General features: G+C 46.8%; 2 protein-coding genes across 3 annotated transcripts in view; both read right to left on the bottom strand.

Moving 5' to 3' along the window:
* The window catches only part of LOC119165005 (corticotropin-releasing factor receptor 1-like), a 329,918-nt gene that overhangs the window by 190,871 nt on the left and 112,963 nt on the right, over positions 1-26,084 (bottom strand). The gene's annotated exons all lie outside the window — the stretch shown is intronic.
* On the bottom strand, positions 23,067-24,369 carry LOC142771336 (alpha-(1,3)-fucosyltransferase C-like). The gene has a single exon (XM_075872811.1). It carries the CDS (start codon positions 24,347-24,349, stop codon positions 23,093-23,095), a length of 1,257 nt encoding a protein of 418 aa, XP_075728926.1. The 5' UTR covers positions 24,350-24,369; the 3' UTR covers positions 23,067-23,092.

Below are 26,084 nucleotides of genomic sequence, written 5' to 3'. Positions count from 1 at the left end.
TGTACGGTATCCGAACGTTGCCTGACAGCAACTCCCTAGGGAACTCATGACAGGGCGTCTTCTTCGGCATAAACAAACAGGCTCTCCGAAGGGCGCGATATCACTTGCGCACACTTGGCGAGGCGGCGTTCCTAGACGAAGTCGGAGGCTATATCTCCGGACGAGCGGCCGTGTTCCGTTTCGGAAGCCGGCTCGTGGTCGTCTTTCGGAGCATTGTCCCCGTTTACCATGCATTGTCCCCGTTTACCGCGATGCTACGCTGTAGCTGAATAAAAGATTCGTGCACGTCGCCTTAGCCTGGTACAGAATTATACGCTATTCTTTGCGAAGTTGGGTGCAGTGCAGAAGTGAAACGATAAATGACGACAATGACGAACGCAGCGCCACGGGTTTCACGGTGTGCGCCTCATTCCGGGAATTCGGTACCTCGCTGTGGTCAAGGAAAGTTGGATCGCAGATGCTTCGTGGTGCTCAGAACAGGCGTACCTTAAGCTTCGAGTATACGTGAGAAGACATTGCAAGTTTCAATTCCTAGCAGCACGCAGGAAGACTGTTGAAGGCGAACGGGAGCTTTCTATACTAAATAAATGCACAAAATACATGAACATAAATAAATAAATAAATAAATAAATAAATAAATAAATAAATAAATAAATAAAATGTACTGGCGTCTCAGCGTGCCAAGAAGCTCTTATAGATGTTACACGGAATGTCGGATTTACCGTCGTGTGCAGTGCTCAGAGCGATCGATGACTATCGAAGAGCGTGAAAAAAAAAAAAAAAAAAGCGGACGGTGATGGCCATTCACGCGCCGAGAGTGCCATGCAATTTTCATCCCGGTAATAATAATAATAATAATAATAATAATAATAATAATAATAATAATAATAATAATAATAATAATAATAATAATAATATAATACACCTGCACTGAGCAGAAATGTTGGAATTCGCCATGGTGGTCCAGCGGCTAAGGCACTTGGCTGCTGATCTGCAAGTGGCGGGATGGAATCCTGGCCGTGGCGGCCGCGTATTCAATGGAGGTGAAAATGTTTGAGGCCCGTGTGTTTGAATTTGGGTACACGTTAACACTAAGGTACCGGGTTGATTGATGGATCATGGAAGAGGCCTTTGCCCTGCAGTGGGCGTAGCCAGGCTGATGATGATAACCAAGAACCTCAAGTGGCATAAATTTACAGAGCCTTGCACCACGGCGTCTTCCATAATCATACGGTGGTTTTCGAAAGTTAAATTCTAATCGTTATTATCTTTACAAATATTGAACGCCTGTGCTGACATTTGGGTGCACGCTAATGAACATCAGGTTTTCGAAATTCTCGGAGCCCTCCACTATGGCGCCTGTCATAATCATATGGTAGTTTTGGGACGTTAAACCCCACGTATGAATAAAAAATATTGAACGATTTTGTTACACTGAGCTGTTGAACTGCCGAAAAACAAATAATAACGCTACGCTGCTGAAAAATAAATTGCATGTCTGAGAACATGCATGCCGAAATGTAGAGCAATCAGGGATTTGTGGCTTCCCCTGGCAAACATTCAGTGGAGGGGGGGGGGGGGGGGGGAGGGGGTCTTTTAAGATAAGTTATTCCCCATAGATACTATATTAAATTGCCTAAAAATTGGCAGCACACACTTATTTTGGGAATCAGTGTTATGCGAAGCATGCAGATCGAAGGTGAATGTGTTCTGACCTTTTATTAAGCCAGTTGTTCTGAACTGGTGCTACATATATGTACAAACTCAAGCACATGCATTATGTTAAACAGCTGCATATCTTTTATATTAGCAGTTGCTTGCAGTTGCGTAACAACGATAACGGCAAAAGAGATGTTAGGAACACCAGAAGCGGCAATCTGATAAGAAGCGCTAATGTTCGCGCTGGTGCGTGTAGGATAGTGGTCTTCAACACCGGCGCACAAATCAGCATTAGCGGATGGCGCCCAATTACAATTTACGTTAACCCGACATGACAGTTGCATCATAGTAGTACATATGTAATGCTCATAAAATAGGATAGCCTGTATTGCAACCACAATTGGCGTTACACGAACATTAGTGTCGATACGAAAATTATATCCTAGGCCTGGCGTGGCTCTCAGGTAGAATACTTTAACTTCACACAGAAGGCTAGGGTTTGATTCCTCCTGGGACATTGACATTTATTGCTTATATTTGTCCGGTCAGCACTACCCATGGCACCTTTTCAGGGGCGAAACTCCTTATAGCGGCACCCGTTCGTCCCTCGTAGCTGTTGTAGTGTGTAACAAATATAACATTTTGACGTCCAAGGTGGTGCCGGTGAAAGATTTCTTCTGTGCGTTGTTGAACAAAAAAAGATAGTGCTCAATGTACACGCCAATGGCTGTTAAGGGCGAATGAGAGACAGGAGCATTCGGCTTTTAGTTAAAGCGCACGCTGCAATCCCCATGAGCAGACATTGGCATGTACATTGAGCACTATCTCACAAGAAAAGGTTGCTACGTTATACACGCTGGGCGTAACCTCCTTGGTTTCAGAAAGGTTTAGCGAGCGTTGAGCCGCAGTTCCATGAATACAGTGAACTAGTATATACCATGAACTCGAGCTGTTGAAAGGTGGGAAGTAGCTACGAAGCGCAAGCCGCAAGAAAGTGAGAGCCGAATTCTCCTGTCTCTCATTTCCCATTAATTGATTGATTTGTGGGGTTTAACGTCCCCAAACCACCATATGATTATGAGAGACGCCGTAGTGGAGGGCTCCGGAAATTTCGACCACGTGGGGTTCTTTAACGTGCGCCCAAATCTGAGCACACGGGCCTACAACATTTCCGCCTCCATCGGAAATGCAGCCGCCGCAGCCGGGAATCGAACCCGCGACCTGCGGGTCAGCATCATTTCCCATTAGCAGCCATTGGCATGTACATTGAGCACTATCTGACAGGAAAAAGTTGCACTACCTGACACTACCTGACAGAGACAGCGCCTGCCGTAAGAGAAAAGAGATAGAAGTCGACACACCACAAGCGCGATTGTGTGGTCTTGGCTTCTCATCTGTGTCTAATTCTGCACACCCAGTCTTGTTCAAAACAATAAGAAGGTGGCGTCTGCCTTTAAGTAAGTTTAGGACAATGCATGAAGAACCCTGCGACTTTCTTAAGTTGCTTTTTAGGGGGGAAGCTCCTTATAGTCTGCCCTTGTCACTATAGTCACGCGCCACCGAGAGCAAAAGAGATGGCGTTACTCTGCCGCTACTCTCCGAAGTGCCGCTGCGCGCGCTTTGACTGAGTGCGCAAACGAGTGCCGTTCTCAGTCTCGTGATGCCACACTCATGATGCACTCACGGCCGTTTTGCTAGCTTCACGTATGTCAAATTTGGTATTACGTGACGCCAAAGGACGACGAAGGTATGTGACTGGTGCAAACATATTAATCATGAGATGCGTGTCATGTGAGAACATGACTACATGCCACAGTCAAGGCGCCAATACATTTCGACATGACGCGGTGCGCGTGCTCATCGGCGTTCATTTCGTCGCGTCACGCCGGCGTTGCCACGCCAGGAAGTGGTCCTGTCATATACTCGCAGGCGCGCGCCGCGCCGCACTGCTTTGACGCATGCGCGTTGCAGCGCGTCCGGCATCTTTCCGTCACGAAAAGAAGGAAACGCAGTGCTGTCTGGATAGCGCATCGGTATAGAGTAATGTTACTTTATCGGATCGACACGAAAGGCAGCATGTCGAATTTCGCACCAGTTGCCGTCGGGCCGCGCCGACGGACGCTGGTCACGCCTGGCGTCAGCCTATAGAGTGCTCGCGTTTTGCTAACGTAGCGTCGCTGTGCCCAGCGTGCGTGCGCGTCAACGATACATTGGAGTATATTGGTATTTTCATAATGTGCTCCACGTATACCAATTTTAGTGTTACGTGACGTCAACGGATGACAAAATATATGACTGCTGCAAACATGACAATCCTGACACGCGCGTCATGTAATGACATGACAACATACCACGCTCATAGCAGGCTCGCGGCCGTTTCGCTAGCGCCACATGTACTAACTTCGGTATCACGTGACGTGAATAGATGACGAATGTAAACGACACATCCAAACATGAGAATCATGACACCGAAGTCATGTACGGCCTCATTCACCTCTACCTCGTAACGTTGTGCCGATTTTAAAGCGATAATCAACATTTCTCATTCATGCTTCGCATATAACCAATTCCCACTGTACGTGGGACCTGCAATTTGGTTTCCGGTGTTTCTTTCCCGGCAAGTCGTGAACGTAAACGAACCATCCTCAGTCTAAGGTCCCCCCTCCCTCTATGCTTTATATACTGGGGTGGTAGGCTGTAAGAGAGGTAGGGCGCCAGGATAGGCAGGAAATCGCTCACCAGCAGGTCGCGTCTGCCGTTATCTTTTTCGATTTTATTTTAGGCCTCGCACTATTTGTGCAAGGCCTCCCAAAAATTGCCCTATATAACACTATTTGGGAATTACCCCGGTGGTGGCAGTAAGGCCTAACAACAACCTCGAAAAACCATGCCGAGTAGGCGCTAAACAGAATATGGGTCACCATCGTAAGCCTCGCAGGTAGGACGCGCTTCTTTGCTTCTTCTTTCCAAAAAGCTTACTGAAATTCACAGCGGGAACACTGAATCCTGAGACGCTTGGTCAGGAAACACAGCTAGAATTAATACCTTTATCTGAACATTCCTTTGGAAACTTTGCCAGAGCGTTTTTTTCGCTATTGTTTATTATTTTCCCAATGTGGTCTATCAGCCCGCATCAGCACGGAATTCTGAGCACGTAAATATTTCTTTTTCCTTTCTTTTTCGACGTATGCCTAGTTTAACAAAGCGGTAGAATAATACTCATGTTCTTCAAGCCCATGCAGCATGTATGGAAACAGGCATAATGACTGCCTACACTGAAACGCGGTAGAACTGAGTGCATTTTGGGCTTGTTGAACATTTTAAAAGTGAAGCAATTCTTAACGAACTTCGGCAAGTTTGAACGTATCTATCTATCTATCTATCTATCTATCTATCTATCTATCTATCTATCTATCTATCTATCTATCTATCTATCTATCTATCTATCTATCTATCTATCTATCTATCTATCTATCTATCTATCTATCTATCTGTCTGTCTGTCTGTCTGTCTGTCTGTCTGTCTGTCGTTCTGCCTGCCTGCCTGCCTGCCTGTCTGTCTGTCTGTCTGTCTGTCTGTCTGTCTGTCTGTCTGTCTGTCTGTCTGTCTGTCTGTCTATCTATCTATCTATCTATCTATCTATCTATCTATCTATCTATCTATCTATCTATCTATCTATCTATCTATCTATCTATCTATCTATCTATCTATCTATCTATCTATCTATCTGCACACGTTTGCGTGCTCCCGTGGTCACCCCCTTAACTTGACGTGAGCCAAAATTAGCATAGGAGGGTAAGATAGTTCGATGAATGTGACGCGCTGGTCAAGACATGAGTAATGTCACAATCCCATCGCGTACGTCATCAAACACTTCCCGCCAGACAGTGGTGTGACGATCCCGCAAACACCGACTGAACCCCGCTCCTTTCAAGATGTGTACACTTGTTTCTCAAACCCACGCATAAAAAAAAAAGGAAAAGAAAACCTTCGGTGTAACGAATGGACATTCCGGAGTGGAGTACCGGAAAGATTATTTCTACTATTCTCGCGGGCTTCCCCGTGCAAACACGAGGAGCGGGCGGCGCCTTGTCGTCTATGGACAGTGTGTCAGTGTAGGGTGGAGATAATCCGCGCGCACCCTTCAAATTTGTGGCATGGGGGAGCAGCAGAGCACCTTTTGTTGGTTCGGGGAATGCGACCTTTGCCGCAGCGTCTGTGCCGGGCCCGGTCTGACTTCTGTCAGACTCCGTGGCTCCAGGACTCATTACTGCGTTCTGCGCGGATGGCCACCCCCGGCAGTGAATGACGAAGTAGCGGCGGCTACGGAGAATTTCGCGGGAGACACCGAGCTGCATAGAAACGTTGAGACTTGGTCTGGACATTGGCTCACCAAGTACCGGAAGCATCGGGACCATTGTTCGCCCGTAATTAAAGTGTCTTCGGACGGCTCACCCATCACTCTCCCTGAGGCTTGAGTTTGAACATTGTTACTTGCTCGGCTCTGTTTGGGAGAGGGTTTTCTACTGGTGTAGGCCGCGGGGGCGGCCGCCGAAGATGATACACTCGGACTGAGAAAAAAGCATTTCCCCGAGGGTGAACATGGTTAAGTGCGAATGCTCGGGGTGATGCTATGAAGGGTATTTATTAATTCGCATTATTATATTTATTAATCACAATATGGTGCCTTTATGGTGTAATGGTTCCTGGGAATCGCAATTTGATCACACGGGGGAGTTTACGTTAACTCACTGGTGAATGCCAACGGATTTTAACTTTACTCGCTCTCATAGCATCACCCCGTGCATTCGCACTTAACCATGTTCACCCTCGGGGAAATGCTTGGGAGTTTTATTACTGATGATGATGATTAAAGTGTAATTAATGAATTTAGGTGTTGTTTGTCATGGAGCATTTGTACACAGATACATTATATACGAAGTTTTATTTATTTACACTTCACAACGCGTCCGGACGAGCAAAGTCCAGGGCTCGCACCCTCTCCCGCGCGGCACGTTCACTGGCTGGAACGGCTTCGGGAACGTCCACTCGCCGTTGACGATTGCGAGCGGCGTCTTGACGCCGGCCTTCATCGCCCTTCTCCGCCTGACGCTTGCATTGTCGTTCCGCTTCTTGGGCCGCGTTCGCGGCTCGATGCTGACGCCTCATCTCGGCCTCGCGAGCGCGCAGTTCACCATCCGCTGCATGCTTCGCCCGCTTGTCCTCGGCCTCGCGAGCGCGCAGTTCGGCATCCGCTGCACGCTTCGCCCGCTTGCAGTCGGCCTCGCGAGCACGCAGTTCGGCATCCGCTGCACGCTTCGCCCGCTTACGTTCGGTCTCACGAGCCCTTCGCAGCGCCGCCTTGTCTTCCAACATCGGCGAAACCACCGAGGTACCGTCACCTCCAACGACGGTTGCAGTGCTGGCATTCGGTTGTACTGCATTCGTTGTTGATGTTAGCGTTGCCTCCGGGACATCCATCGCACGACCCGCTCTCGACGGGAGACTGAGAGAAGGCGGGCGCGCGAGAGAGAGGGGTGCGTGCGCAGCTGCAGCGAGCGAAGGGGGAGGGGGTATAAGGCGCGTTACTGACACCGATTTCAGCGTCGCGTCCGTGGCTTATTCGGTAGAGCGTCGCGCTGCGGCCCGCCAAGTCCTCTTTCTTTTAAAGATAGAGAGAAGACTGCGGACACCGCCGACGGCGGTGGATGGTTTGGGGTCGCTTATAAAGTGTATTCACACTTAAAAAGATATACCGCGTGGAGTGGCGACTGGTTTGGTGCCCCGATAGGGCGGAGTCGGGTCCTACAAAAAGGGACTACGAGACGATACGAGAGGGTCAGAGAGATACGATGTGAAGAGAGCAGAGAGACGATGCGATGAGCTCGAGATGGTATAGAAGCTAAGATGGAAATCACTGAGAGGGACGACGCAGGCGACGATGACGAAGACGATAAAGACGGCGACGGTAGGAGACAGATCAGACCTGGACGCCAAGAACCAACCTTCGGCCCCGACTCGAGCAGCCAACTCCAAGGCTCCGACTACATGGACATTCTGTGAGACGAACTTCACAGCGCTGTGTTGTGTCTATGTGCCTTCTCTTGTCCGTGTTCGTTGTCTGCGCTACCGTCTATCATCATGCAACCATACCAACAAGCCCAAGTCGCCACCCTCATTGAACTTCACCTCCTTTACTTAAACGAGCTTTGCGGAAAGGGATGCGGCATATTGACACATTGCGCGGTTTTATTCATTGATAACTTTATCATTTGTGCCATCCTGTGTTTACTCTGTATTGAGGCACCCTTGTATTGTCACCGTTACTTCGCTTATGTACCCTGTTTCGCGTGTCGCGAGTATTTCATGATGTGTTACAATTTCGTCTAACAGAGATGTCGTTCACGGATAGTATAGTGTACGCCATTTGCACTTGCTATTAAATTAAATGAATCAGTAAACAGAAACAGGTCGTAGCGTCTCTTACTTCCCAGCCCCAGAACGAATCCCTGTATGTGAGAAGTGATTGAGACACATAGCCAAAAGGGAACCGGATAGACAAGGGGTTGAGTGGTCTTCCCTCTCTTTGGTTTGGTAATCGGTGGCGTAGGGGGGGACGTCTCAGTGGCACATCCCCACGGGCGGGTATGTGCCGCTGGTATGCGGGTACGTGTCACTGGTGATTGACACTTAGTATCTAACCAGGAACGACGAAAACACACATGGGTAGTTTTAACGCGCGAGTGTTTAGAAATACCCGCCATCGGTAGCGTGCACAGAGTTTCATACCATAATACCTAGAGAGGAATCCGGCGCTGCGATCGTGTACACTCATGGGAATTTATATACGCTTTCTAAATCTTTTTTGTTTGTGTGTGGGGTTAACAGAGATCGGAGCTTTGCACTTGAGCTTAGCAGCGCAGCATCGCCTCTCCTCCCAGACCGCAGAACCGGTTGAGCAGTCAACTGATATATCACACGATAAGTCGTATTTTCCAAGGAAGAAATTGCTAGGGGAAGTTTTTTTCGATAGACGTAAGACAACCGCATGCACATTACTTGCTATGCACGGAAAAGATAAAAGAAACAAATTATTTCGCAGTGTTTCTTTCCCTCGCCCCTGTCATGACGAGAGCAAAGTCTTTCTTTTTGCGGCTCTGAGATTGCTGTGTTAGCGTTCAAGCCAGCGATGCGACACGATGTGCAGAAAACCGCTCCGTCTGAGATTATGCAAACACCTTCGTATCTATGACGAACCTGAACTATGCGTCTGCAATCGACGTGTGTGTGTGTGTGTGTGTGTTTTGTGAGAATGTCTGCTTCGGTACGCGCCTTGTGCACTCGTGTTGTGAGTGTGCGTGTGTGTTTGCGTCTATACGGGCACGATGAGTGCGTTCTCGTGAAAATGTATGCTTCTGTGACCGCATTTTCGAGTCCTCGTGTTTGTGTTCCGTATGGGCACGGTGTGTGTGTGTGTTCTTGTGAGAATTCATACTTCTGTACGCGCATTGTTTAGCACTCGTGTTGTGTGTGTGTGTTCCTGTGAGAAGGTAGTCTTCTGTATCCGCATTGTTGAGCACTCGTGTTGTGTGTGTCTATACGGGCATGACGTGTGTGTGTTCTTGTGAGAATTGATGCTTTTGAACGCTCATTGTTCACCAGTCGTGTTGTGTGTGTGTGCATACGTGCATGGCGTGTGTGTGTTCTTGTGAGAAGACATTCTTCTGAATCCGCATTGTTGAGCACTCGTGTTTTGTGTTTGTCTCTATATGGGCACGGTGTGTGTGTGTGTTCTCGTGAGAATCTATACTTCTGTACGCTCATTGTTCATGCACACGCGTTGCGTTTGTGTCTATACGGGCACGACGTGTGTGCGTTCTCGTGAGGATGTATGCTTCTGTACGCGCACAGTTCAGTGCTCGAGCTGAGGGCATGTGTACATGTTTCTATGCAGACATGGCTGAGGCTTTGTGTGCTATGTTTATGTTGTTTGTGCGCCCGCATACACGTGTGCACATGTGTGTGTGTTCGTAGTGTAACGCCAATTCGTCCCTTCCATCGCAAGCAAGAAATTCGGTCGCACATTCCCCATAGTGCGTCAGCATATACGACGACTTCGACGATTCGGGACTCACCATCCACATTTGCTATATATTACGACGTTTTTCTTGCCATTAGAAAAATCAAAGCGTGGCGCAAGCGAAATGTGGCCGCCCAGCAACCAGAAGACCTTCTTACTTTTCTGAGCCCATTAGTGCCGACAACAGGCGTGCAAGCGCTCATAGGAAAAGTTTTCACGCCGCTGCTGCCGCTGCAACGAGCGCTCGAGCCTCACGCGTCAACTTTCCGTTTGCGCCCTGCCAGCGCTTTTCAGATCAAGTGAACTCGGCAAGGTGCGATATATTACTGCGCGATTGACCCGAAAACTTCAGTGTTTAGCTGCGGCGGCCTATATATTACTTCCACGCATCCCCCTGTTCAACCAGCTGAGTGGCTCAGAAGGGTCAGTTAATTATTATTATCCTTTAGCGTCGGTCCACCTCAGGCTTAAATGAAAAAAAGTACAAGTCGTTTGCCGAATAGGTGCAAGAAATGTACATAAATTCATGGATGCATTAGGAACTAATGTCAATTGACGCTGTTTGCGAGTAAATTATGAAGTTTTTGTTATTGAAGAGTGCTCTAGAAATAATCGCAATTTCATAAAATAAGATACGTTGACTATACCACTGCACGTAGCTTGCAGCCTGTATAGGTAACAAACGATATGCACCGACCAACATCCCTTGGCTCTGTAACTTCATGATGTAATAAAGCTTACGGGGCAAAAAAAAAAAAAGGTCATTAGAGAAGGGAATCAATATACACACCGGAAATGCTCACTCCCACTTGAAAAGTTATGGCACGTGTAAAGAAATGTAAGAAAATTGGGGTGCGTTGTGCATGTCGCAAATAGGCACAAAAGGCAAACAACCGAGGCACGTGTTTACAGTTCATTAGTAAGGTTACGCTTCTTGTGTTGTAACGATAGCAAAGGTTGACTTAAACAAGGTGAGGTGTTTTTTTGTGATATATCTCCGAGATTTCACGCATGGTCTGGTTAGGGTGAATGTGCCTGATTACCATGCCTTCAAAGATGGAATTGAATTAGCATAACTGAAAATGCAACGTGCGATGAGATGGCTCCATTGAAGAAATTTTGATGCTCCCTGACGCCCGTGTTGATACATCAACCAGTCTGGCCGATGTATATAGTGGGCACAAGAAACAGAAATTTGGTCAGCAACTCTTGCACAACTGAAACAATATGCCTCAGAGTACTTTTATCTGCAGACTGCAAACTCCTGCGACCATTGGCACGCTACGGAAGAACTGTTACTAAGCTTAGGTGCGGAAAACACAGCTCTACCCTCGTATGACTTCCCAGCTTCCTTTCAGACTGCGCAGAACGTTTGTGGTATGGAATAACTGACATGTTTTTAGTTTGTTCGAGGGTGAAGGTCATCCAAAGTAACCTATGTTTGCAGTGCGAATGAGCTGTTCATAAACCGATGCACTATGATATAGGCAGGACACCGCACATTCTTGCAGCTGGAAATTATTGCTCAGGTAATGTACCCATGTACTTTTTTGTTCTTATTTCTTTGCCGAGCGTAAGTGCGACATCATCACTCCTCATTGGACAATATTTGAATGCACTGACGCGAAATTCAACAGTGGTTTCGCTCAATGCGGAATATACTTCCAGCATACGTTATCAGCAGAGACACCGAAGCATCTAGAAACCAGAAATTATCAGAGCAAGGTATCTCGCACGTGGATTCTAGTTCCACCCCTTTCCTTTAAACACGTTTAGAATGTGTTTACTTTTCTTAGTTTAAGCGCCTGACTTGTTCATAAAATTTTCAAAACTTTTTTTATAGCTGTAACACTTTTCTGCAGTCTTGTGTTAACGACCCCACCAAACCGCAATAGTAATAAATACCATATCACCTTATGAACAGTTCATAGTTGCATACCTATGAATTCAGTGTTCCTGCTCACATTCTTCACTATAGCACGTATCTATCTATCTATCTATCTATCTATCTATCTATCTATCTATCTATCTATCTATCTATCTATCTATCTATCTATCTATCTATCTATCTATCTATCTATCTATCTATCTATCTATCTATCTATCTATCTATCTATCTATCTATCTATCTATCTATCTATCTGTCTATCTATCTGTCTGTCTGTCTGTCTGTCTGTCTGTCTGTCTGTCTGTCTGTCTGTCTGTCTGTCTGTCTGTCTGTCTGTCTGTCTGTCTGTCTGTCTGTCTGTCTGTCTGTCTGTCTGTCTGTCTGTCTGTCTGTCTGTCTATCTATCTATCTATCTATCTATCTATCTATCTATCTATCTATCTATCTATCTATCTATCTATCTATCTATCTATCTATCTATCTATCTATCTATCTATCTATCTATCTATCTATCTATCTATCTATCTACCTACCTACCTACCTACCTACCTACCTACCTACCTACCTACCTACCTACCTACCTACCTACCTACCTACCTACCTACCTACCTACCTACCTACCTACCTACCTATCTATCTATCTATCTATCTATCTATCTATCTATCTATCTATCTATCTATCTATCTATCTATCTATCTATCTATCTATCTATCTATCTATCTATCTATCTATCTATCTATCTATCTATCTGGTTTAAGAGAATTTTATTTTCAGATGTATCTTACATAACTTTAGTTTACTCAAAAGATATACAATCATGATCATGCGTATGTACAGTGCAAGCTCTTATTTACACTGAAGATAACTTATTTGCGTAAGTAATGATGTTCATATGTACAATGCAAAATTGTACAACAAAGACGGGACATTCATAAAATTCGTGATGATGAAACCTATATAAACATGTGTACAAACAAAGGAGTCTTTCACAATGTAAGGTCATGTTTTTTCACCCACCCAGAGGACAGTTTGTTCTCGTGCTCAAAAACAATAATTCACAAAAGAAGGACGTGTTCTGATAAAGAGGAGTATTCACACTGTAGTTTCACAGTGGTACAAACTCTAACCCACCTCCTCAGTAGGGGAGGAAAGACATAAACACTCAGTTGTTTTTTACAATAATAAATTGCGTAGACCAGTGTCAGAGGAAATCCTCCTGTCCCAGCGTATCTAGTTCTTCATTGAGATATATAAGCATTACATTTGCCCCGCCGTGGTGGTCGAGTGGCTAAGGTACTCGGCTGCTGACCCGCAGGTCGCAGGATCAAATTCTGGCTGTGGCGGCTGCATTTTAGATGGAGGTGGAAATGTTAAAGGCCTGTGTACTCAGATTTGCGTGCTAGTTAAAGAACCCCAGGTGGTCGAAATTTCCGGAGCCCTCCACTACGGTGTCTCTCATCATATGGTGGTTTTGGGACGTTAAACCCCACGAATCAATCAATCAATCAATCAATCAATCAATCAATCAATCAATCAATCAATCAATCAATCAATCAATCAATCAATCAATCAAGCATTACATTTCTTGGACGATGTAGCATGGGAAACATGGCTCTCTGAGGGCGTCCCATCAGATGAGCCAGCCCCATTCGCTTTCTTAAGACGAATGCTCCACTAGCCATTAAAAGTTCGACAAAAATATCCCTGTGGCGCGACTTCCACTGCATACTTATTTCGAACATACTAGTAACCATGCGCCAAAAGGTGCGTGCTAGAATGCATTCGTGAAAGAAATGGTGCAAGGCTTCGACACGGCCGCATTGCGGGCATGTGGCGGAGGGCACCACGCCCCACGCCGGCAGGCGGTCGGTCGTCGGTAGAGCCTCCCATTCCCTAAGCCAGGTGAAAGAGAGAAAGAGAATAAGCATTTATTAATAACAAATGCACACTGAGCCTTCTTTGGGTGGGGCCCTCAGTCCAGGGCTCCATTGCCTTGCACGACCCTGCGAGCCCGCTGGACCAGCTGCTGCTGTTCCTGCTGGTGTAAGCTGAGCAGTGCAGACTCTCAAGAGGAAGGGGTGGGATTGGGAATGGGAGGAACGCCCTGTGGGGCAGAGAATTCCCACGGTGAGTGGTACACTTTCAGTACGCATCCACAGAAGGAGCAGTAGGAGGGGTAGAGAGTCGGATGAAAGCGATTTAGCATATAAAGGCAAGGAAATGAATTGGTCTGTAGTTACCGCCAAGCGACAGAATCTGCTCTATTAAGTGAAGGATGAGGGGGAGGATACGTATAACGGCTCTTTCGGTAGGACTCCAGCGTAGCGTTGTAGTTAAGTGGTTCTGTCGATGCGTCGTCTGGATTGGACAGCTCTTCCAATGGAGACCGGCCGGTCAGCTCTCGGGCAACCGCATGAACGCGTTCATTAGCATGTAGAGAGGCGTGTCTAGGAGTCCATACGATAAACACAGGACGTAATGCGCACGGTGAGACAGAAGAGAGGATATTGTGTGTATGTGCAGCCACAAGTACTTCAGCGAAAGCACGGCAAGCAGCTTGTGAATCTGTTACAATAGTGACAGGGGAGTCATGTGACAGTGTCGTAGCGTGAACAAATGCCAGAGCGAGAGCTCCCTTCTCTGCCAGACCACTGTTTTATAGTGCGAAGTGTGGCAGACGGCACAAGGGCGTCTGTGTCATCTGTCACGGCTAAACACATGGCTGACTTCTCTGGGTAGCGTGCTGCATCAGTGTAAATTACTTGTAAGTCTGAGGTACCATCACCAAAGACGCGTGTCATAGCCTGAACTCGGGCACGTCGACAACCGGCGTGGTGGGAGGGATTCATATTCCGTGGAATCGGAGGCACTTTGATGAGTGCGCGGACAGTAGAAGCAAGGTTATGTCGTGGTTCTTGTGCGGGTTTTTTGAGAATCGGGTAGCCAAGACGAGACAGGATGGCGCAGCCCTGACGGGTCTGCCTGAGGCGTTGGAGCTGACTGTTGTGCTGGGCCTCGATGAGTTCGGTTATGGTGTTGTGGACTCCTAATTGAAGGAGGCGTTGCGTAGATGCGTGTGGAGGCAAGCTGAGAGCCGCCTTCACAGCTGTCCATAGAAGGATGTCCATCTTTTTGATTTGAGCTAGCGTGAGATTGTGAAAGGGAAGATGACAGGTGAGCCGACTAACTATGAGTGCTTGTACTAAGCGGAGGACATTCTTCTCACAGAGACCTCTCCTGCGATTAGTGATGCGTTGGATCATGTGTGTAATTTGAGTTATCTGCTGAGCCAGAAGGTGTGTAGAGCGCGAGACCTTGCCGTCGAACTGAGGGTAGAGGCCTAAAATGTGAATTCATGGTACCAGAGGAATAGGACGGCCATAAGAAACAGCGAAATGTCAGGAGAATCAGCGGTTTTGCGGCGCCGCTTGTATACCAATAACAACTCTGACTTATCCACTGAGCATGTAAGGCTGCCGGCAGCAGCATAGTCTTGTACCAGATACAGCTTCCTGTAGGGCGTCCTGAATGGTTCCGTCTGATCCTTTGGTTGCCCAAATTGTAATGTCATGTGCATAGACGGCATGCTGGATGTTGGGAAATTGTTGTAATAGGGAAGGGAGTTTAGCCATAGCCACGTTGAACAAAGTGGGCGAGAGAACCGAACCCTGTGGTGTTCCTCTGCCTGCGAGACGAATGACGTCCGAACGGAGGTCTCCAATCCCAATAGTGGCCGTGTGGTCAAAAAGAAAGGACCTGACGTAATTGTAGATACGTGAGCCACACTGAGATGAAGCGAGATTGTCAAGAATAAGGTCGTGGGAGACGTTGTCAAAAGCACCCTTCAGATCTAGGGCCAGAATAGCTCGGACCTGGTTTGAAGTGGGGCAATCAAACACGTCCTCCTTAAGCTGTAATAATATATCCTGTGTAGAGATACCAGGACGGTAGCCGATAAGTGTATCAGGAATAAAAGTGACTGTCTTCGAGAAATGGTTGTAGTCGAGAGAGGACAACGCGTTCAAAGAGTTTAGCTACCCATGAAGTTAAGGATATAGGGCGAAGATTCTGGAGGGATAGCGGCTTGCCAGGCTTTGGAATAAGTATGATTTCTGCGTGTTACCACTCCTGTGTAGCGTGTCGTTGTTCCAATGTTCGTTGTAAAAAGCGGTTAAATATTCGATGGACTGGTCATCTAAATTACGCAGAAGTGTGTACGTCATTCCCTTATTTACCGGGTTCTGTGTTACGCTTATTACTTTGCAAAGCTGCCCTAACCTCTGCTTCTGTAATGTACTCATCTAGAGGCGTATCGTGTACGTGTGGATAATCACGGTAGGCAGGACGGAGGCCCGTGGATACATAGTGTTGCTTTAAGGTGTGCAGCAGAGTGGTATCATCGAGGCCTGATTTGTGGAGAATGGTTCGGATTGCGTTAGCAGTGTGTGATTTTGTCTGCGTGGGATTTAAAGAAGCACGGAGTATACGCCACGTTCCAGGTGTACTTAGTGAGCCGTTGAGTCGATCACAGAAGTTATGCCAATTGTTGCTAGTGAAGATGCTCGCATAGTCATGTGCCTCAGTAGCTAGTTGGGCGATTCGGAGGCGAAGTTTTCGGTTATGTTTCTGTCGCCGCCACTGCCGTGTCAAGCTTCTGTGGGAACCCCAGAGATGCAGCAGATGCCGTTCCACATCCGGTGTTTCTATCGTCGCAGTGATGAGTTTGGTAGCTCTTTGGAAATCGGACTGAAGTTGTAATATCCAAGGACTAGGAGAGTCCTGATGGGTGTTGTACGATTACGCCTAAATACGTCCCAATTTGTTAGTTTTATGATGCGCTTTGGGGCACCCGTGGCTGCTACTTGGAGCTATGTAGTTAGTATATGGTGATCAGTTCCTAGATTCACCATGAGGTTGCACCAGGAATGGTAACTAGCCCTCTTGACTATCGTGAGGTCGGGGTATGTGTCCCTGCTCACACTATTACCTAGGCGAGTGGGTTGATCAGGTTCTGTCAGCAGGGTCATGCGATGAATCGCGAGAACCTGTGCGAGTCGTCGGCCTTCAGGCGTTTCTGTTGCGTAGCGCCAAGCCGGATGGGGGGCATTGATAGGGGACATTTTCACATTTCATGCGTATTTATTTATTTATTTATAATACCTCAAGGCCCAATTAAAGAAGTGTTACATTAGGGGGTAAACAGTTCACAAACAGATGATTTGTTCGATGGCTTCTTTGAAATGGTGGGCGATGCTGGAGTGGTGCACGACGTCAGCAGGAAGATCGTTCCATTTTATTGATGTTTGCACAAAAAGTGAAGAATGATGGGCAGTGGTATGATCACGGGGTGGGTAAACCGCTTTGGAATGACTGATACGGCATGAAAGACGATGAGCTGAAACAATAACATGGTTTACGTGCAATGCATGATAAAATTTATGATACAAACACAGTCTTGAAACTTTTCGGCGCGAAGCTAAGTTAACTATGTCAGCACGAGATTTTAACTCGGTGACGCTACTGTGATAGGAGTAGTCTGACTAAATGAATCTGGCTTCGCGATTTTGGATGGATTCAAGTGTTTTAATTAGGGTGATTCGATGGGGATACCATATGGCACATGCCTATTCTAGCTTCAGATGAACTAGTGTTAGATAGATTAAAAGTTTAACAGAAGGCGGGACTATAGTCGTAAGTTTCTTCGGAGATAGCCAAGAACGCGGTTTGAGTCATTAGTGATGTTCATTATGTGAGATGACCAGGTGAGATCTGATGTTAGAGTGATACCGAGGTATTTACATGAAGTAGATGCTGTATTTTCAGAATCAAACAGGAAATATTTTTCGGAGGAATAAGATTGTCGGCGATGGAAAGAAATGGAACAGGGTTTCTTTATGTTAAGGGACATCAGCCAGTTTTCGCACCGAGATCGAATCAAAGAAAGATCGGATGTATACATGCAGGTGCGTTCGGGCCTATCGAAGAAGCGGTGGCATGTTCTTTTCGTTTTGTGCCCGCACGACGCCAACGAGCAGCGGGCGTAGGAAGAGCCGGTTCGCTCGGCGTGCACACTTTTCCCATAGTGCTCCGCGCGCCCTCGGGTAGTTGTGGGATAGCTTGAAAGAGCTCTGTTGCGTGGTCTAGTGTGCGGCTCTGCAAGGAAGACCTCATGCGCACCTCGCGAGTACAGCAGCATGTTTGCGACATCGCCAACTTCCTATAATATGTCGAAGTATCGTGGCGCGTCAACGATAAAGCGCGGTGCTGGCGCATACACTGGGTGGGTGATAAACGAAAGCGCTAACTGATTACGTGGTGTAGTTTGTGGTTCTTGTGTCTGCGCTGACGCACTTCAAGAGTATTGTCCTTTACTGGCTGTATGTTGCCTGTTTTAGCGGTTTGTCAGTCACTCACCGCTGACAGAAGGGCACCGACGCGAATACCAGGTAATCTAAATGCGCGTTTACACTAGAGCGACACGGCACTGACATTACCCCGACGAAAACACGAGGCAGACCCAAAGCATCAGCCGCCGGGTCGCCCACCGACGAAGTCGCCCGACCCCGTGGTCACAATAAAATTAAATGGCTCGCCAGCGGCGCAGTGGGGCTTGACTGTTCCGAATGTAGCGTCTTGCGCAAGCTTACATCAGAAGGGCTAGCTTTCGTGCATAGCTTCGGTTTGGTCGGGCTCCCGGCGTTGAAGCATTGGCCGTGTCGGCATCACGTCGTGGGCGGAATATCGGCTGTGAACACCGGTGCATAAAATGTCTCGGCCACCCTGATAAAATGGGGCCTACCTGGAGGCCCCAAATGATAAATGGGACTTACCTGGAGTGCAACTTTGACATTAAAGTTATTTTCTGCGCTGCGCATGGTTTAACCACTTGTTTATAAAATTTGTGACATGTGTTACTCGCACACTTGCATTACGTCTCATATATGTAGCTTCATTGTTGCTGTTCTTGCTAAGGAGTTACGTTAGCGTAATGCTTTTCATGGGACGTCTAATTTTTGCCAAATTCATTCGGGCTGTGCTCCAGATGAAATGTAGAAACTAACCTCATCGTATTAACGCAGTGCCTACAATCCTCACAGAGTTGCTATATCTCCATTACTTTAACACAATTTGAAGGTGCACATGACAGAAACTGTGTGAAATCTGGTATTGGCTCTTGTTGAAATATTGTTGCACAAGAGCAGACTACACACAGGGAACGTACAACATGACTGATCATGTTGAATGTTCTTACTGCTCTGTTTTCTTTTATGCATTGAAATTTAAACAGCCAGACTACTTTCACTGTGATGTCCTTATGTTTGGCTTTGTATTGTTTTCATTTGCTTTAACACGTTAAGGGGAGATGCTACTCGAAGACACTTTTTTTATATTGACTCTAGAGCAATGAACTTGAGCTGTTCATAGAACCTATGTTCAAAATGCAAGAGGTCTGTGGTTCAAATCCCAGTGCCACGCAGTTCCCAACCGGATTAAAAAAAATCCGCGTGTTGATGGAACTGCATTAAGAGGCCTGGGGTGCGGCCTCACCGGTAACCACCGCCGGGAACGCACTCCCTCACCGGAGAAGGATTGGCCACCCTGGTGCAGTATCTGGCCACTACCTCCCACATGCATACGTCAAATAACTCACGGCCCTCAGTCCCCAGCAGCTGCGAAGCAACTGACCACGGCGGCGGTCAGATCTGAAATGCAGCAGAGGGTGCTAAGAATCTCTGGATCCGGACAGGCCGCCATTGGAGCCTGAACTTGGCAACGTTTAACCCTAGAACCTTATCTAGTGAGGGAAGTCTAGCTGTAATATTCGAGGAGCTAGAGGGTGTTAAATGGGATATAATAGGGCTCAGTGAGGTTAGGAGGACAAATGAGGCCTATACGGTGCTACAGAATGGGCACGTCCTTTGCTATCGGTGCTTGGCAGACAGAAGAGAACTGGGAGTGGGGTTTCTAATTCACAGAAACATAGCTAGAAACATAGAGGAATACTATAGCATTAATTGAAGGGTGGTAGGTATCGTAATTAAACTGAATAAAACATACAAAATGAAGGTAGTACAGGCTTACGTACCTAGGCCGACGACGACGCCTCAAAAGACAGCATTCCATCGTAGTGTAACATGATGAGGGACCAAAAACCCCAGCAAAACCCATCCGCACACCTGTCGTCGGCGTGTCGTCGGGATATCAGCGGCTGAGTGAAAATTCACCCCATGACTTTGCTTCAAACCACCACGAAGCGGGCAGTCTTGGGGGAGTTAACAACACCCTCTCGGAGGCTTCCATGGCGTCTGAATAGGCAGCTTGAGCCCCCAACAGAAGTCTTTCATACGCTACCCTATCGTGTATCCCCAACCCCGTCCCTCGTTACCATGGATTGTGGCGGGGGCTGCCCCGAGTAGCCGGAGAGGGCCAATTTAGAGCAAGAAGCATGGCTGAAAATAAGGAGCAGGTGTGCAAGTTTAGCCGGTGTCGCTGCGTGGGGCCCCAATGTGACTGCCGAATTGGCGAACGAAAGACTGTGAGCGGGACAAGACGCAGGCAGGGCCTTCGAGAGACTACCGACAGAATGCTTCTGTCTTTGCAGTGTACATAGGCCGACGATAAGAGAAAAGACACCACTAAAGACAGCCAGCAGACCAAAATCAGTGTCCTGTCTCTCTAGTGTAAACGGGCCTTAACACGACCGACAGACGACTGACGCATGGATCACTGTAAGAATATCTATAGCTTTTTGAAATGCAATGTGTTTTTCGCTGGTGCGTAATGTGTTTTTCGCTGATGCCATCAGTTTGGGGTTCGTAAAAAAAGAAATTGAGCCAGCCTCGGCTTCACTTGAAGCGATTGCAGTCAGTGACAGGGCAATAAACTTTTTTTTGTGGGGCCTGGTTGGGATGTTCAACCATATTTAGTGTATGTTTGTGCGTGCTTTTCATAGCGTGGTTGTTTGTATTAGCAAACGAAATTGAAACAGAAATTGGCACTCGAATCTTACCACAGGGGGAACTATAGAGTAAATACGTCGGGGAGTGGTGGTGGTATCGAGTGAATGTCGTTCTACTCCAATGAAGCTAAGCGTCAAGTCAAGCGAAAGCCAAGACGCCCTTGACTGAATTCCGAACATGTGCTCTACCCTCTTATATACACAGCACCTGCGTTCGAGGGAGACGAGACGACGTATACGAGACGAGCCGAGCATGCGCAGTGGGACTGTGGACGGCGCCAACGCCGAAGCGAGACATTGTGCGACTAAGCAATGCCCCGCATTTGAAATTGGGAAGAGAGGTTCGGCTCCCCCTCCCACCCATCCTAATTATGCTACGCCAGTGATCGCATTTTAGATGCTCTGGTGGTGAGGTCATCAAGAAAAGCCTTTTTCGTCGCCTTCTGCTTCCTGCGAATGCTGTAAGAAAGGAGAATGATAATTGCCTTTCTGTAAACAAATATAAAAATGTTAATATCAACGCGAGACGAAATTTCAGAAAACAATAAACTTATTAACGCGATATATATATATATATATATATATATATATATATATATATATATATATATATATATATATATATATATATATATATATATATATATATATATATATAATCACATATGGCCGCAGTAAAATCTCCGGAAATATGCGTCATCTTTTCGGCACAAACTGTGAACTTCGATTAAATGGGCGCTCTCGCCTCTATGTTATCTCGACGGAGCCCAGTAGACGGCGCTTGCCTTAATACATGCCTGTTCGAAGTGCGTCCGACAGACCGCTAATTAAGGACACCCTCGTAAACTTGGAGGGGGGGGAAAACTTCTTTCAAACTGAACTTAGGAAGTCAGTTTGCGACCCTCGACCAGACCCGGCGAGCCCTAATTGCTAGTACGACCTTGAACGAGAGGCTCCACCTACAATAACCAAGGATAAATGGATGGAAAAACTTTAATATGGTTCTTTAGTAGGAACCGTAATAAATGATTGCATATAGCTGTTCTTGGAGTCCGGTGCTAGTAACAGCACTAAGGGAGAGTTATTTTCATTAAGACTAATGCGATGCACACTAGTGCGTCATAAGATGCGAAAGTTGGCCGTCGGCGTCGACGACGTCCGCACGAAAGATGAAAAAAAAAGGTCAATATGTGACGAACTCACTATATCAAATCACCTTGACGCTTTCGCAGGCCGTCATATTCTGTGACGATACTGTAACGTAATCATGTCGTCATTGTATCGTGATTGTGACTTGGTGTATGATGACATCATCTGGCGTACGATCATCTGACGTAGCCTACGCTCAGCACATGACTGAGAAGAAAAAATGACAGAACTGATACCCGTGCTCTTTGGCAGCTATTCATGTTACAGAGACAGGGCATGCCGAAAGAGAAAACAGGTAGAAATCGACACAGCACAAGCGCGATTGTGTTGTATTGGCTTCTCATCTGTGTCTATTTCTTCACGCCCAGTCTTATTTAAAACAAAAAGAAGATGGCGTCTGCCTTTGAGTAAGTTTAGGACAATGCATGAAGAACCCTGCGAGTTTCTTAAGTTGCTTTTTAGGGGTGAAGCTACTTATACTCTGCCCTTGTCACTATAGTCACGCGCGACAAAGAGCAAGAGCGATGGCGTTACTCTGCCGCTACTCTCCGAAGTGCCGCTACTCCCCGATTGGCTGCTGCGCGTGCTTTGCCTGAGTGCGTGAACGAGTGCCGTTTTCAGTCTCGTGGATCGTCACCGCACGTGGCGGATCATTGGTTGGGCATGGACGGAGCAGAGCGACGGGCGCGTTGAAGACGCTTGCGCTTGGCTTCCTTGGCGCGCGTCTCGTTGGTGTCACCCACGCGCCGTCTGCATTCTCGAACGCGATCGGACGCACGAATGCATGCACGGACGGACGGACGCTTCGAACCACTCGTCATCATTGACTGCGTGGATATGGTAATTTTTTTTTGCACATGGTATTACAAGTATTAGCTTGCCTTATGAGCTTACCGCTCTGGGTGATGGTAATAGCTATGTTGCTATTGTTATCCTTACGTGACCATACAACAACTGGTTATAAAACACATAGGCAACTCCTGAACATATGCGTGTTCGCATAAGTTTTGTACATATCTCTTAACGTCGTTTGGTAACGTTTCATTAAAAAAAACAAATTGCCCGCAATAACTTTCCCACAACATGCGTCCCACCACATGCATAATACTGCATGCGGTGTTATGCCCCGTATGCACCACCGCATGCATAACCACCGCATGATTTCCCACCGCATGCATAACAGCTACGCCTATGGTACGTGGAATCGGCCGGACTTTTCTCTCCCTCTCTCTCTTCATGTTGCACAGAAATATTTTATACGATGTAAGTAACAAGGTCTCTCCCACACGATCAACAGCTAGAGGCCCCTCTTTATTGCAATAAGAGACGGTCTATGTAGTCGTCTTTAATTCAACGTCATAACGCGTGTGCGATGTCAGTGTTTTGATTGGTTGTATTGCCAGCCCTCGGGCGCTGGAGCCAGTGGCTGTACGTAGTGCGCCACCGCCAATGCTTCTTCCAGCGTTCTAGTAGCGGAAGAGTGCGTTGTGTCCGACCCCAACTCCGACACTCGCCTCCCTTGCCAAACCACCACGACCCTATGTCGTCGTACGAAGAAGCCCGCCGAACTTCCACTGGGTTGTGCAGTTTTGTACAAAGCTGGCAGAACTTGTCCTCCCACGCAACCTCGTAACTCTCTTTCCAGTCGAAGTAAGCCGCGTACTCCGTGTAGTTCTGCGACAGCTTTCTCAGGTACTCGGCGAGACTCCTGGGTGACTCGAAGGAAAGCGCGTCGATATAAGAATGGGGCGGCGCTATCGCACTGTAATTCGCCCCGCCGAACACGACCGGTACGACGTGGTGCTTGAGCGCGTTGAAAAACTTCTCGGTGACGTAATCGACGCATATGGAGTTCTCGAAAGAGAGCGCGTAAAAGTAGGTCCGCTCGAAGTCGACGTAACACTCATCACCTCGCGACTCGGGACAATCGTAGTCGCCACACCAACCGTACACGTCCACATCCACGTGCTTCCTCAGTTCGGCGACAAAGTCTTCTCTTGCGCCGTCGGTGTAGCAGTTGCTCACCATCCAAACGGCAGTCTTGTTCTTGGACTTCCAGAGGGCTTTCAAGTCAACCTTACGGCGAGTACAGTTTCTGTCGTGAGGTACGACCCGACTGTATGGACTGACAATATCCGAGTCACTCCTGTACGTCATGGTCCAGTTAAACATATGGTACGCGTGGATGAAGTCTTCCAACTGTGTGTTTGGCGGGGATTCCATCAAGAAGAAGACCCATTTCTGCCAGCTGAAGCGCTTCTGTGGAAGATTGTTGATATCCATATCGTGCACGTGAAAGACAACGGCGTCACTGTGCTCTACGAGGCACGGATCGTTGGTGATGGTACAGCTGGACGGACAGTTCGCCAGTAAAACGTCCCCGACTCTTGTGTCGTCCAATGCAATGTACCAATCGGTAAAGAACGGGGTCCACAATAGTATCCGAGGCATAAGCTTTGTGACATTGCTTCTGTTTCCCGTGTTCAGGAGTGGGCAAGAGTGACGCCTGCCTATATATCTCGTCCCCAGGAACGCGTAGTAACACAGGAATGGCGCGGTCAACAGGAGGACGAAACGTTTTCGCCGAGTACGTATCGCGGTAGGTGTCAGCATAAGAGACAGACGAACCAACCTGGGTCCTGCAAGGAGCCAGAACGGAGACAGAGTTAAATGTTGCATTAAGTGCCAAGGCACAGCGTTAGTGCGAAACGCGTATCGAAGTGTAAATTTGTTAACATGCTGCGGCAAAACCTACACAATACCTTAACGTGGCATAGGGAAAGCAATAGAATTCACAAGAATGACTTTTTTGCACTTCAAAATGAGTTTGAGATTAGCTGTCTATTACGAGCACCGGCACTGCCATTGCATTTTTTGTAAACTCTGGATATGACTTTCAATGACATCCTACGGATTTTCTTGTGACCTGTCGAAAATAAGTCGGTTCTTTTGTTTCTATGAATTTTGTTGTCAGGGGTACGTTCAGCGCCGCAGAATCATACTTGGAACAGGTGTAATTTGACAAGGTGGAAGCCAAAGCGTGATAACAAAACATCATAGCAGATTGTATAACGCAAGAAAGATACAAACACAACAAAGCGCTCTTTTGAATACTTCAACTCACGAAGAGAAGGCTATTGACCGATGATTCTGAGCACGAGACATCTTCTGATCGGTCAGTTATTCAAGCAATATATAAACAATGACTTCACGGGACAGCTTCGAGTGGAACACATTTCCTTCAATAAAATTGCGCTCGCCACATCAGAAGCAAGTAAAATAAAAAAATGCCGTACAACAAATTTATTGCCACGACAAGTGTAACAGTTATTGCCATGAAAGTTAGTAAAGCGCAAACTTACGTAAAAAAACCCGCAGTATGCCACAGCAACTACGTTTAAAAGTATAGGACATTGTACAGTCGACTGTCGCAAAAGCTTTCTAGCTAGTTGAGCTATCATTAGAGCTTTTAAACTACTGCAATTGGAGATCTCTTGCTGCAGCTTACGGTATTTTTGGTGAGCTTCTTAAGCTTTTCGGGGGGAACAGAAACTGGGCCCACCTTACCTTTGTCATGTTGGACCAAGAGACGAGTTCAAAGTCAAGATAAAGATAGCCAAACTTAATTAGGCTGGATAAGCTAATAAAGACGAGCCTAATTAGGTTTAAGATGAGTTTCTTTAAGCCTCGCCCCGCTACCATAGGCCATATTAAGCCAAATTTGAAGGAAACTAAATAGCACTTTGCCAGAGCAGTTTAAAACTTTACTAGGTCCCAATTTCAGAACCACCCCACTTGCAACAAGAAAACGGTTGATAAGCAATAAAAGGCGCAACAGAAAAATGCGGGGGAGACTACACTTTGATATTCCCGGAATGAACACAATGACGCCGTAGATTCCGACAGGGTCTACAAGGTCCTGCGTAGTGGCTGATGGCTAAAATTTAAAGCCATTACAAAAGGTGCCACAACATTAAATTTTTAAGCTGAGGACAGTACATTCAGCGATTGTCGCTTAAGTGTGACAAGTACACCTTGATATTGGGGACGTCATGCGTGGTGATTTAAGCTAGGAACTTAGAAATAAATACAGGGTCGGCCTTTAGGATGCTCCTATCTCGTGCTTATAAATAGTTGAAACAAATATTTTTGACCAAAACCACCTCAATATTGATTTTCTCCTCTATTAACCCATGATGGTGATATTATCAGTGTTAATCTATTTACAACACAGTTTCCCATTGTGAATAGATTCACTGTTTCACTTCAGTGCCACTTTAAACTTAGATAAGCCATCTCGAGCAATATTCAAAACCAAAGCGAATTAAGCACAGCTCAGCCTGTTATA

This window comes from Rhipicephalus microplus, chromosome 9 (assembly GCF_043290135.1).
Source record: "Rhipicephalus microplus isolate Deutch F79 chromosome 9, USDA_Rmic, whole genome shotgun sequence".
NCBI classification, from domain to species: domain Eukaryota; kingdom Metazoa; phylum Arthropoda; class Arachnida; order Ixodida; family Ixodidae; genus Rhipicephalus; species Rhipicephalus microplus.
Note: the sequence above shows the minus strand (reverse complement) of the source record. Positions and strands in the feature narration are given on the sequence as shown.